This window comes from Bos indicus, chromosome 15 (genome assembly GCF_029378745.1).
Source record: "Bos indicus isolate NIAB-ARS_2022 breed Sahiwal x Tharparkar chromosome 15, NIAB-ARS_B.indTharparkar_mat_pri_1.0, whole genome shotgun sequence".
Taxonomy (NCBI): domain Eukaryota; kingdom Metazoa; phylum Chordata; class Mammalia; order Artiodactyla; family Bovidae; genus Bos; species Bos indicus.
This window is the reverse complement of record NC_091774.1, coordinates 31454630-31468650: the sequence shown is the minus strand read 5'-3', so window position 1 is coordinate 31468650 and position 14021 is coordinate 31454630. Positions and strand designations below refer to the sequence as shown.

The following is a 14021-nucleotide window of genomic DNA, read 5'->3' as shown; positions in this document are numbered from 1 at the left end:
AGTAAATGAATTATATCCCACTAAAACTGTTAAAAAAAAAAAACCCAAACAACACTGCCCCAGATGCTGGGGCAATTCCAGCTGTGAGTGTCCCCACGGAAGTTTACATGTTACAGAGGTCAACTGGCTGCCTCACTAGTAAAGATGCTCTGACCAGTAGAAGATGCCTGACAGTCACCGCCAGTGAGATTAATTATGGCCTCCTTGGTGTCAAAACTTCTCTAAGATAACTTGAATAAGACAAATCAACAGGAATGTAAATAAAAAGTCACATACTTGGTTCCTTTAAGCATATTTAATATTTGAATTCTCATTCTTCTATTTTCCCAGACCCCAGAAAACAGAGTTTTTAGATGACCAATATTTTGTTCCAGAAACATACAGCCTTATCAGCTAATTCATAAAAGAGCTATTTTACAAAGGTACATCTGGATAATTAGAACAATAAAGTCTTTTAGGCATTTCAAAATGTGATCAGTAAAAATACATGATTATTAATAAAGTTTTTTTTTTTTTTTAAGATAGTTCCAGATTTCTTTAAAAGTAATTTCTGTTAAAGAGTAGTACATGATTGTACGGTGAACAAGGAAAATAAAATGCTCTAGTAGGAAGAGGCTGATTAAGAGTGACCCACAGTGTGCACAAGTTACAGTTATGTTTGTGGCACACCTGCTTAGCCATTGGCACCTGGAAATGGCGGGCAGGGCTTCCTTCTAGGAGGTACACTTTTTTTTCCTACCAGTTTATTTTCAAAACCATCAGTACCAGTGGAGAAGAACAAGGCAAAGGAACTCTTTTCTTGAGGAAAGAATAATTACGCAGATCACTTTGAAAAGTGGTGGAGGAGTCAGAGAAAAAAGAAAAAAAAAGATTTAAAAGAGGAATTGTAATTCTAGGGAATAAAAAGTTAGCCAGCAGAAAGATGACTGGAAGGTCCTGCTTAATTTTCTATCTTGAGGTCCTCTGAACACAGTTTTGAACCTTGCCCCCTGTGATATATAGGGGAGGAAAGACTGACCAAAGCTCTTGTAGCTCAAAATTACATCATATACCACCTTCAAAGAAGACTTCCAGTTTGAAATACAGAAGCTCCACATAATACACTGAATTTAATGATATCAAAAAGAAAAAAGTATGCGAGCAAAAGACAACTCACAGTAGGCATAATTGTTTTCTTTAGCTTCAAAAATAAGGGAACAGTGGGCTTTTCTCCTTTACTATCACACTGGCTCCCCACCCTCCTCCAAGGACAAATTAACAAAAAAATTTTTTGAGAGGGACTCATCCTTTCTAACGGTCGATCAAAGTTGTTTCAGGGAAAAGAAAGCAAAAAAGCACCTTTTTTGTAGCACATTATAATAAATAGTTACAGTTCACGTCCTAATAGCCAAAGATAACCCAAGCAGTCCAAGTTATTCATAGCTGGTTTTAAAGTACACGAAATATATGACTTCTAGGGCAGTGATCATGATTTTAAATTACAGCACTTTGGGGTTTATTGATTTGCCTTGCTGAACTTTGTTCTCTGAAAAGGAAAGAGACACCTCAAATGTAATCTGCCACTTAACAGCAAGGGATCCCTTACGGCCACGGGAAAGAGCACAGGGTCACGGCAGGTCACGATAGCTAAAACCCGCTCTCCTGCTCTGGGAAGGTGGCTCTGTCCACCGCCCTTGGATCTTTCCGCATGGAAGTTGATTCCAACTTCAGTCACCAACTTGGAGAAAACGGCTTTGATGGTCATCAGTCTCACCCAAAAAGAGATTACCTAATTCCATTGTCCTGAAAGGCAGGTATAGTATCAAAGTAGGATGGATGTGATTATAATGGACAAAAGGGAAAAAATAAAAATAAAAGGAGAGCATGGGAGGCCAGGATGAGGAGGAGGAGGAAGACATGAGGCTGGTGAGATAGAAAAGAAAACTCAAAATCGTGGAATCTTTTCAGAATTAGACTTCACTTGGGGGCTTCATTTGAAGATCTAGATACGAATTTATTTGGAGGTACTAGAGCAACAGTCAAAATATTTTTCCAGTTAGCCCTGTTTTTGTTCCAAGGAGAGGTTAAACTTCAGGAAAAGGAAAAGCAAACAGTTGCTAAGGACAAGGGGTTGGCTGAACCAGAAGAGAAACTAAAACTCTGCTAACGTACAAATCTTCTTAAATAAATGAGTGCTAGGGAATTATTCAATGACCCTGTACTATCTGAAGTTAAGATGAAAGTTCTATTTGTATTTACCTTTCTTCTGATTAACTGCCCACTGATGGTATTAGTGTCAAGTAACTACAGGTACCCCTTTTAGTTGGGAGTGACTACATTATTTCCAGCAGCACAATGTAACCATTTGGTTTCTACTTGTTTCTCTTAAGAGATACAGAAAGTTCAAGTCCCAAGCTTTACTTATATATTAGATTCTGCTTCTAAATTTTTTAATCCCATTTTAATTTATACTTGGGCTATAAATCAAAATAAAATTCTAATTTATAGATGAGGTCCAACGATCCAAGTTGGTCTATTTAAAAACACAGATCACTTTTGGAAAGACAGAAACAAGAATCTGGACATAGATGAGCTTTGCTAAGTTGTAGTGGTGTTTATAAACACAGTTGGGAATCCTTACCACTTATGATGGGGGGAAATTTTATATATATATTATATATATATAATGTATATATATATATTTTTTTGGGCAGATGGTGAGCGGATGGCAGGGAGAGCAAAATTACATCTTAACTACCCACAGAGTTCAGAGGGTACTACTGAAAGACATGAGCAGTGGATCAACTCCTTGTGTATTAACAGAATTGTAATATTTGACAAATGATTTCATTTTTGATTGGCAAAAATACTTCAAAACACATTAATATATACCTGATGCACAAAGAAAACCACAGAAAGCCAACAGAACTGAAGGGAGTTCTCAAGTTGCAGTTCTGAAACATGTATCCTCTGGAGGGTGCTGCCAGGGCTACTATTCATTCTAGAGCAGGCAGTTCCCAACGCCTTGCCTGCAGTATCCAGTGTATGTTCTGGTCTGCAATTTTTAAGGTCAGTCATGCACCAGTGTGGAAAAAGCTCCAGCAGTGAAGTCAGAGGATGTGCTTCTGGAGCTGGCTGGAGCAGCTCTGCCTTCTCCACCGCATCCTTCTCCACTCCACCCTTGGCTCTCTTCTCAAACTCTAAGAGCCCTTTGGCACCATCAGTGCAAAAATCAGAGTCAAACCTCCAGGTACTAAAATTTTACTGGCCTTATAATCAGCAGTACCCGTGGCTCATGAAAGCCATTGTTCAACTCAGTAGTGATTCAGTTACATAACCTTCCCACACTCTCACCCGCTCCCATCCCACCCTTCCTCAGCAGCCCCCACCCCTGCCACCACCTGAAGCATCTCTGCTTGTTTTCGCTTCCTGCTCAGCTGGCAGGGATTATTTTACACAAGTGCCAAGGTCTAATGTATAATTATAAAAATGAAACAATACCAAGGATAACAAATTTATAGTCAAGAAAATAAAATTTGCTTTCCTCTCCCTCCCAAATCCCAACCCTCAACAGAAAAGGAGACGATAGAAGAAAACACACCCATTTTCAAGTGCCTGCTATTTAGTACATTGAGGATTCCTGTTCATTGGGAGCAGATCCCAGCTACAGAGAAGAGGTGCTGGCCTCAGGTGAGAGGAAGCCCCGCACCTGGGAGCACAAAGCTCAAGTCCTCTGCTCGGAGGAGTCGCAGCAGAGGACTTTTGAGTACGCTTTTGAGGGGACCCTCAGACGAGCAGCCTCCGGGACAGCAGAGGGCACGGGACATCATTCGGTAGAGACCTCATGCTCCTCCCTCCTCTGCCCACTCCCTCCCCCTCTTCACCTCTCCAGCCACCTCCTGATACCCCATCCTGAACTCTTTGCTTCAGGAGCAGTCAATCCTTGGGTGTACTAAATACAAAGGGCTAAAACTCTCACTACTCAATTAAAACAAAACATGGCAAAATAAAAATTAAAATGTGCTTTCAAATACGGAATGAAGTCAAATAAATACATCTGATTTTCTCTTTCTCTTAAGTCTAAGTAAAATTTCATATTCTACACCCAAAGCTCTATACATTTGGTTTTTGTTCTGAATCAAAATGGATTTCCGAGAGTGAGAAGAGCAGGACGAGAGGACGGATGTCCCCTCGCGGACAGACTTGTGCAGCTGCCAGGCTGTGAAGACCCAGTCCTGCTCTGGGTCCCGGAGGGCATGGCTCCCCCAGGGTGTTTGCAGGCAGATCCTCCGTCACACGTCACACTCTCTCTCAGCGTCCACACTGGAGCCAGGACATGGTGAGACAAGGCTGGTGCTCAAATCCAACAACCTGCAGTCACCTCCAGGACACGTGGCTCTAACTTTTATCTGGGAAGAACAAAGAGGTGTAGAGGTCAAATTAAGGAGAAAGACTGAGTTCAAATTAACTCAGAGAGGGCCTCCCTGGTGGCTCAGTGGTAAAGAAATCGCCTGCCAATGCAGGAGACTCGGGGTCAATCCCTGATCTGGGAAGATCCCACATGCTGAGGAGCAACTAAGCCTGTGCACCACAGCTATTAAGCCTGTGCTCTAGACCCGTGAGCGGCATCTACTGAGCCCACACACCCTAACGGCCATGCTCTGCAACGAGAGAAGGCACCACAATGAGAAGCCCATGCACTGCAACTGGAGAGTAGCCTCCACTCGCCGCAACTACAAAAAAGCCCTCGCAGCAATGAAGACCCAGTGCAGCCAAAAATACATACATAAATTAAAAAAAATAAATAAAAATAAAATTAACACAGAGAATACATCTGAAACCTGTGGACCTTGTTAACATCTTTGTTTCTGGATCGGAATAGTCTCATTCAAAAGAATGAAGGCAAATGAGTACAGACTACTGCACTGAACACGGGAACCATCTGTGGTCCCTGGGAGACAGGAAAGCACAGCAGGACCCGAGGAGGGCCTGCCTCCACCGCTGCGGAGCCTCAGTTTACCCCCTCACTGCAGCTCTGCCTTTTGCTTTTGCAAAGGGGAAGGACGACAGAACGCGAGTGGCGTGGGGACTGACAACTGCAGCTCCTCTTTGAGAGGAAGAGCCGAGTCAGCAGACAGTGGCCTCTGCTTGATGCATGATGTTCGGAAACAAGTATCTTTTTTTTTTTTTTAAGAGATGAAACAGAATCTCACAAGGTTTTCACTTTAAAGACTAATAAATCATTTCATTCATTGGACTGTTCAGGCAGGATGATTCTTGAGTCAGAAACCCACAGCATTCACACACCTGAGTGCTTGTCTGTGAGGGCTGATCCAGCCAGCCTTTGGCAAAGAATGGTGTAACTTTCCTCCACCTTCTGTAAAATAAAACCCACAGGTTTTTCATTCAAACATCATTTTAAAAAAACTTTATTTTGAAAATAGGAAAGAAGGCTTTTGTATATTACAGGTCTAAGTTGTCAAATTTAACATTAACATCATTAAAATTTTTGTTAATAGGGAAAAAAAAGAAGTAAATTTCATTTCCTTTTACCTGTTCCTCCCTTGAGTGAATAACTTAAAATGTTCCCATGCAGAAGAAAGTAGAGGAGAGGGCAACTATTAGAGGTGATTATTCCCTCCTGCCCTGGAGTCACCCTGAAAACGATCCCATATGTGGCATGAACTAAGTTAGAGCCAATGTGCCCTCGAAGGCCTCTTAGAATCTTACCAGCCACAGGACATCCCTATATGTAATCCTACAAAGAAAGGAAAACCTATCACATGAAGGTGAAAGAAAAACTAAGGGAGATCAATCTTTAGCTAAGAGACTAAGAACACTTTGAACTCTGCCCCCAAAACCTCTAAGTAATGTCATGACAAAACATCTGGGCTCTGGTACCTGTGCCTACGGATGGCAAACTTACAGAGTCCTGTTGTCAGAAATGACCACACAGGTCAGTTCTGCAGTGATGGCTCACACAGTGACATCTTCAATTGCCCATTTACAGAACCCCTACTCATAGGCAGGTCTTTAGATTACCACTGGAGCCACTGGAGACAATTTCTCTCTGTCACAGCATCTGGGAAACTATCAACATCACCCTACAATTCACAGATAATTAATAGGTGATGGCAAGTTAAGGCACTTCCCAGCCTAGATTCCTAACTACACAAACTCCACCTATCTCAGCTTATTGCTCACATTTTCTCATGGAGGTCAGCCAATCATCCCAAATGTATTTAGGTCCTTAAACTTTGAAAGCCATACACACACACAGTTTATAGAGTACAACTTTTTCTGCTCTTGTGATGTGTAACCCGATAAAACAACGCCGACCTTAGTTTTTCATCCAGGTCTACTCACAGACAATGGTCAGAGAAAACACACAAGTCTAGACCCTCAGCGAGGTTACTGACATCAGCATGTTGATCATTCTACACTTCCTCTCTGTTAAACGTGTTTCTTATATCCGACTCCTAAGGATGAAGTCCGAGGTACCTTTAAGTGTTCAAGGTCAGCCTCTATTTTACGAATGTACTCCATGATCTGGCTTTGTGAATCAGCACAAGCAGAGGGACTCTGGATCTCAAAACAGGAATCCTCCATAGCTCCCCAGCGCTGCTGGACCAGTAATTCTGGGTTGAACGGTGAAACAGCCCCATCAGAATGAGCATTCTGGGGAGAAGGCTGCTGCTGGTGTCCAGAGTCCAGAGAGGGGATGCCTGCCCCGGGCTGAAGGGGGAACGAGGAAGCAACCTCGTCGTCTGTGGAGCTCTCCTGCACCGGGTCATAGCCATCAAGGATCAGATAGGTTCCTACGGACAGAGACAGGACAGGGTGAAGAGGTTAGTACCACCTCCAACACATCGGAAAATAGATGTGGGGTGATGTGCTGACACCTTTAAAAGCTAGTGAAGTGAAAGTTAAAGTTGCTCAGTCGTGTCTGACTCATTGCAACCCCATGAACTATACAGTCCATAGAATTCTCCAGGTCAGAATACTGGAGTGGGTAGCCTTTTCCTTCTCCAGGAAGTCTTCCAAACCCAGGGATTGAACCTAGGTGGCCTGAATTGCAGGCAAACTCTTTACCAGCTGAGCCACTAGGGAAGCCCAAGAATACTGGAGTGGGTAGCCTATCTCTTCTCTAGCAGATTTTTCCGACTCAGGAATCGAACTGGGGTCTCCTGCATTGCCAGAGGATTCTTTAATATCTGAAATAGCTTAAAAGCTATTAAAGAGGGGGAAAGGCCATTAAGTCCCAAATTTCCAAGTTATGTTTTCAGGACATCAGAATTTTCTTACTTCAGATTAAAGGTACACTTAGCAAACATTCCTGGTAATTCTGGAATAACTTAATGTTTGCTAGCATTTTACAAGTTAAAAGCTGAAAACTACCGAGTCCCTATATGATCTTATGACCACTTTCCCTGTCAAATACCTACGTGGCCTCATCTCTCACCACTTTCTCCCACAGCCTGTGCTCTTTAACCACAGGACGCCTGCTCTGGCCTCGCAGACTGTGTGCTCACCTCCTCTGTTGGAACACTCTACTCCTGGACGCCCACACAGCGCCTTCCTCCCCTTCCCCTGGGTCTCTGCTCAAGTGCTACCTCACGAGAGGCCTTCTTCCCTGACCACCCTGTCCTTCCTCCTTACTGTCTGTGCCCCTCAGTATGACTTATTTTTCTGTATCATCCTTACTATCTGACATCTGTTTATTTGGTAACTTATTTATTGTTACTCTTTCCCCAAGTGGTGGTGAAGCTTCATGAGAAGAGTGAATTTTTCTGTGTTTTATTCACTGTTCCATCTCCCAGGACCTAGGATGGGGCCCAGCATAGAGTCGAGACAGTATTTACTGCATGAAAGAACAGACACTATACACAGACACACAGGCACACACGTGAGATAACACATACAATAACACATACACGGATATCCAAGCAACATCGATTTCAGCACACAGGACAAATAACGACGATCGAAATCAAAGTTTAAATGTGAAAGGAACTTGCCTGAGATGCGCAAATTAACATCCTTCTCTTCCTTTTTAACTGCTCCATCACCTTCTGATGGATTATCATCACTATGTGCTTCACGGGCATCAAAAAAGTGCTCTCCACTCTCATCAAGACCCCCTTCTGGCTCTGAGGGAGGCATCTCTGGGGTCATAATCATGTGGTCCATTATTAAAATGTCACTTGCCTGGCTCTCTTGGAATGCCAGTACTACTGAATCCCGTGGAGCAGAAGATTCAGTTGAAGTCCGTGGACTGTAACAAGTTGAAATGTCACCAGTTCCAGTTCTAAAGGGCATCTGTGCTTCAACAGGATGACAGGCCTTAATATTTTCAGGGTTCTGGGTTCCACTGTCTGCCTGCACCCCCAGAGAGGCTGTCCTGCATCTTGGAAAATGTGGCCAGTCTTCCTGAGTGCTCTTCTCAGTCAAGCCCAGCTGGTGTACCAGCAGCTGCTTCAACAAACCCACTAGAAGATTTAGGAAGTGGGGAGAACACATGCATTCACATAACCTCAGACAGACAGAATTAAATTAGAGGAATTATAATTTCTCTCTTAAAGCCAGTACCTTTTTACTAACATACAATAAAAAACATTAATTTCACACAATCATTTTTTGTTTGGTTTGAAAAATGAAATAAAACACCATCTAGAGAAAATTTAACATTAAACTAGACAAAAAAAAAAACACAAAACTTGAAGAATTCTCAATGGAGATTTTCCTATTATTCTCCTATTTAAAACTGTTAAATAATCAATACCATGCCTGCCTCCACTTCTTCTTCTATATAACTGGAATAATACCCCCAAGGTACTTTTTAAAAGGATGTAGAAAAGCTGTATTAATCTGAACAAAAGAATTTGAAAGTTCTGCTTTTTCCAGAAACAGACACTATCTACATAGGCATTACTTTTTCTAATTTTATTAGAACATTAATTTTATCATCTATAATAACCCAAAGAATCTCCTTAAATGGTGACAAAGAAAAAAAAGCTGGCCTGTAAATTTAATTCCAATGTTTGGTACCATGCATAATTTCAAAGGATAAGGAAATATTTATTAGTTTTTAAAAATGACCTCACTAAGTAACACAGCTTCCTTAGGTTGCTGAAAACAGAACCAATTTAATTTTAAATGGGCCAGTGTATGCTGTGAGGCCACTCAATGAGAGGGTCAGTGGAACAATGTTAGTGAAACCATCAGAAATCATTACCACTGTTAACTCAATGAGTCTAGAATAAAGTAAGTCTTAAATGACTTGACCAATTCCCTACTTTCAACTACCTTAATTTCTGTCTTCCCTTTAAATAAAGTCTCCACATGGGTTTGGGTCTTTGACCCTCTGTCTCTCTGTTCTGCAGTTACTCACTGAGAGATGCTATGAATTCATATGGCTTTGATACTCAGAGCCACCATTCTCCCTAACCTCCTCCAAAGTTCCAGTCTTAAAATTCCAACCTCCTGCTCATCCTTCCTCTTAAAAGGCTTGCCATTCATTACCTACATCTCAATGTTTTAAAATTGAGCCCACAATCTATGGCAAAGGAAAGGAGGAGAAAAGAAAGTGTAGCAGTGGGCAGTGGCAGTCCTTTCTAATTTTTATTTCTGATAAGAAAACTGAAATTATCTCTAAATATTCCCCTTCCTTTGTCTTCACATCCAAAGAAGTCAATTGTTTTACGTATTTGTTGGTTCCTCACTTCAATTTTATTTCTCTAACACCATTCCACCATTCTAGTCCAAACCCATTTAGCCTCAAGCCCAGACCACACCAATCCTCTTTCCATTCAAATCCTTCTGCAGCTCTCAGCCAGAGTATTCTTTCTCATTACTAATACATACACTCCAGCTTAAAAACTTCAAATGGTTCTTTCTCTGCAGCCAGCCTTTTTCCCTTCCTCCAGTACACCTGAGACATGTGATGCACTCCTGTCTACACCAGTGGTTCTCAACCAGGCTGGAAAGGGGGGCAGATAGCTAACAGAGTGGCAAGGACCACCCAGTTGTGCATCTGTGTGTGTGTGTGTGTGTGTGTGAAGAATGGACTGCGGTGAAGAATATTACAGTATCCACAAGAAAAACAGAAGAATATCTGTAGCTTGAAATAGTCCTCAAAACTCCGTGGGGTGCCACCCTTCAATCTAGTCTTCAGGGTCCACAACAGCTGGGCTCCACAAAGTGTCCTCCAGCTTTCTAACCCTATCCCACAACTCCTTTAGCTTGTGTGGTCTCCCACACAGGCCAGCTGCCCTACTCACTTCTTTCTGAACACCCCCAGAGGTTTAGCCTTTTTGCTGTTGGTCCTACCATTCTTCTTATCTGAATGACTTCTATTTATTCTCCTGTTAATAAATACCTATTTTGAGTCTTACCCATTCTTTAGGAAAGTAATCACAGCTCTCTTGTTTTCTAATGCTTCCCTTCTCTGGTCACTCAAACCAGATCAATTTTGACATACCTATAAAACTTAAGAAGGTAGGGGAAAGTTTTCTGTCATCTTCCAAACTAGATCGTAAAATTCTTAAAGGGAAAATTCATAGTTTATACTTTCTTGACTCTCCCTAAATGGTTGCATAGTACATTACAGAACTCTCGTGCTTAATAAGTATATCTGTGTTAATGTATGAATAGAACTTACAATTCCTTAGTGCATCCAGGGCCCACCGTTCTTCTGAGCCAGGCAAGTGTGGATCTGGGATTGTGACTTGATAATTCACTCCGACTTCCTTTAGTGTCCCGTCTGCATGCTGCTCCTTTGCAAACTGTCTCTCAGCCACAAAGAGGTCATCTACTTCCGACTTCCCAGAGGTACCCAGCGAATGAGACTGAGGTTTTGATGACATTAAAGGAGACTCTAATCCCAAATCTCTGTCTGTTCAATGGAATAGAGAAAGTAGAATACATCTTAGCAAAACTTTTAATGTGAAGCACCCAGAAAAATATTTGGAAAAAAATAACCACAGGAGCTACAGAGACTGTCCACGAAGTAAAATGCATGCACTTAGTGTGGCATTATGATGACACAGAAGGCGCATGAGCAAAGTCTGTTAAAGTGAACGGCAGATGCCAGAACCTGCATAAACCAAAGCAGTTAAGAGTCTCTTCACATTTTATTAACTAGCATGTAGACTACTTTCTTCCAGGTTAACTTTGACAAACAGTTTACCTGGACTCTGCAGACCAGTGACTGAAATGTCATGATGTTCCACTTTTAATTTTGGAGGTTCTTCTTCATCGTTGTCTCCTCTGCAGAAGAAAAAATAAATAAATAACCTTTTAGCCTCACAAGGTGCCTAAAGATCACTGCAACAAAATGTTAAGAATCATCCATCATTTTTCTGATGCCACTCAGGAGCAGAGGCACACTCACTCGCACGGTGGCGGCTGGGGCAGTGGGATTGGCTTTGTGGACTGCTCCTTCACGGATGCGGCCATCCGACATATTAGGTCCTGCCAGCTGCACGTTTGGAAACAGCACAAAACACATTCAGAAGGGCAAGGAAAACGAAACACATTTTAAACATACTCAGACAGCAGAAGTAAAAACAACGAACTATACCAGAAACCAAATCAAACCAACCAACAAAAAACCCTATTTCTGCCAGAGGTTATCTTTATTTTGGAGACATACTATTAAGTAGAGATTATAAAAACTCTATACTTTAAAGAAAAACCTAACAACATTATGGATACACTACCCATTAAAAAAACTTCACTTGACACTTGTAGAATTTTTTCTTTAGCAAAGATACTTTTCCAAGTAAGAGACAAGAATATTGGAGTGGGCTGCCATGCCCTTCTCCAGGGGATCTTCCTGACTCAGGGATCAAACCTTTATCTCTTACAACTCCTGCACTGGCAAGTGGGTTCTTTACCACTAGAGCCACCTGGGAAGCCCAAGTAAGAGACAGCTGTCTAAAAGAACAAGTTCTTAAAAGAACATCTCTCAAAGAATACAGAGGAAGTATCTGTTTCCATACAGTTTTTGGTTTTCAAAGTCCTATTACAAAAGCAAGGTTAAGATTGTGGAATATTATATTCAGAATAATAAGACACAACAGAGCAAGGTAGCTATGTCCAGTACATACACAGTCTTTTCAGAAACTGTCTGTGCCACCAGTTCATAAATTTGGGCTCCATTATCAGACATGGAGATGACGAATAAAGCTTTGTTATCTGAAAAAAAACAAGACAAATTTACTCTAACGATATGACCCACAGAGGCTGTGAAAGATGTTTCTAGTATGCTGGTACTCTTGTGCATCTTAATCTAAGTAAAGGTTACACGTGATCACTCTGTAGACACTCATTCACTTAGTAAAACTCATCAAATACAACTTAAAAATTCTGCAAATTATTTTATCTTATACTATATATATATATTATACTTTAATAAGACGAAGATTATAAAAGCTAACACTAATTCCACAGTAATTTATTAAAAACAAAAAAGTGTCTATTATCGAAATTATTGAACTAAACATTATTTTTGCATTTATTCCACATTGCCCTTTTGCTAAATGGGTAGTTGGTAATATTCAGTAGGTGTTGATGAAACAAGGTCATAAATGTATCTTACCACCATGGAATTAAGAATTTTAAACAGGGATCTTCATTATTAGTACTGTTAATGTGTAACTTTCTAACTTAAACTGATTTTTAAAAAACCTAAACCACACCCACTTCTCCTGTTTTTGCTTTTTTCCCCACCATATCAAAAGAGGAAAGCCCTGTCAGTGGCTAAATTCAATATTTCTTTTGGTAAATGTCACACTGCACTTGAGAATATGAGCATTATTTTCAAATATCTTCTGATATTGATTTCTAACATAATGCCACAGTGATAAGAAAACAGACTCTGTATGATTCAATACCTTCAGACCATAAAATTTTACACCCAACATATGTCTTTGGATATGTTCCAGTATCTCCTGGTTTATAGTCTATGGGAACCTGAATAGAATTTCTATCCTGTTGTTGTGTGCAAATTATATAAATCTTAATTATGTTGAATTGGGTCATAGTGCTTTTCCAGTCTACTATATCCTTCTACTTTTCTGTCTGTTCATTCTATTAATTTTTCAGAGTTTGATATTGAAACCCCAACTAAAACTCTTTATCTATTTAAAAAAATAATCATAATGTATAGTGGAACCACATGTAACTTTGTTTTGTATCTTCCAAGTCTCTGGTAAAGGTGTTATCATACTTTCATAATTTAAAATAAATAAATATTTTATCTTCTCAAAAAAATAAAAATAATTTAAAAAAATAAGTCTGTCTGCTATATTAGATGCTGCCCAAGCCAAATAAATTTTTGCCCAAATAAACTCTTGAAGTTTTTAAAGAAACTAACAAAACAATGAAAGCCTTTTCAATGGCATTAGCTCCAGTTCACCATCTTCACTGATTTGAACATGAAATAAAGATCAGAGTAATATGCAGAAAAATTTTAAATGTGAAAAATTATTCAGAGAATCTAAGCATCCTAAATAATTTGGGGATATAAACTCATAATTCACATTCTAGGCAGTAAATGCATTTCACTTTATCTGTATAAGAATATAAAAGGAGCAGAACTCCATGCCAGCTGTGCAACTCAGACAACACTGAGTGTCTTATGCAATGTCATGATAAACCTGGAGATTAGTGTCATTCAGCGGACATACTCGCCTGTTGCCACTTGTCGAACCAACACCGTATTCAGCTTGATGACGGGGCTAAATGTGTGTTTGCTGTCAGCTGTAGATGCCAGAATCTTACTGTGACACCTTAACACCAGTCTATCATCCTGCTTTTGTAACAATACAAGAATATCTTCCAGCAGCAATGTATACAGATCTAAAAATAAAAATGTAGGAAAAGGTGATTAGTATAGAAACTGAGATGTGTTTTATAAACTTTATAACAATTTGACATAGAAAACTGATTTCTGGTAAATCTAGTAAAAGTGACTTGCTATTGTGTTTTTTAATTTCATTTTTAATAATTCATTTTTAAAGTATCACAACAAATAAAAA

The 14021-nt window shown here is 40.3% G+C and overlaps 1 protein-coding gene across 4 annotated transcripts in view; it reads right to left on the bottom strand.

The window, feature by feature from the left end:
• Positions 1–276: 276 nt before the first annotated feature.
• Positions 277–14021, bottom strand: part of ARHGEF12 (Rho guanine nucleotide exchange factor 12) — a 169086-nt gene continuing 155341 nt past the window's right edge. For all 4 annotated transcript variants that reach the window (XM_070803551.1, XM_070803552.1, XM_019974985.2 and 1 more), the window contains 9 exons: positions 13675–13842; positions 12090–12177; positions 11372–11458; positions 11168–11247; positions 10640–10873; positions 7998–8468; positions 6481–6797; positions 5287–5356; positions 277–4388 (listed from right to left, as the gene is read on the bottom strand). In XM_070803551.1, coding sequence (XP_070659652.1) covers positions 4378–4388; positions 5287–5356; positions 6481–6797; positions 7998–8468; positions 10640–10873; positions 11168–11247; positions 11372–11458; positions 12090–12177; positions 13675–13842 — 1526 coding nt within the window. In that variant the 3' untranslated portion in view covers positions 277–4377. The remainder of the gene's footprint in view (positions 4389–5286; positions 5357–6480; positions 6798–7997; positions 8469–10639; positions 10874–11167; positions 11248–11371; positions 11459–12089; positions 12178–13674; positions 13843–14021) is intronic.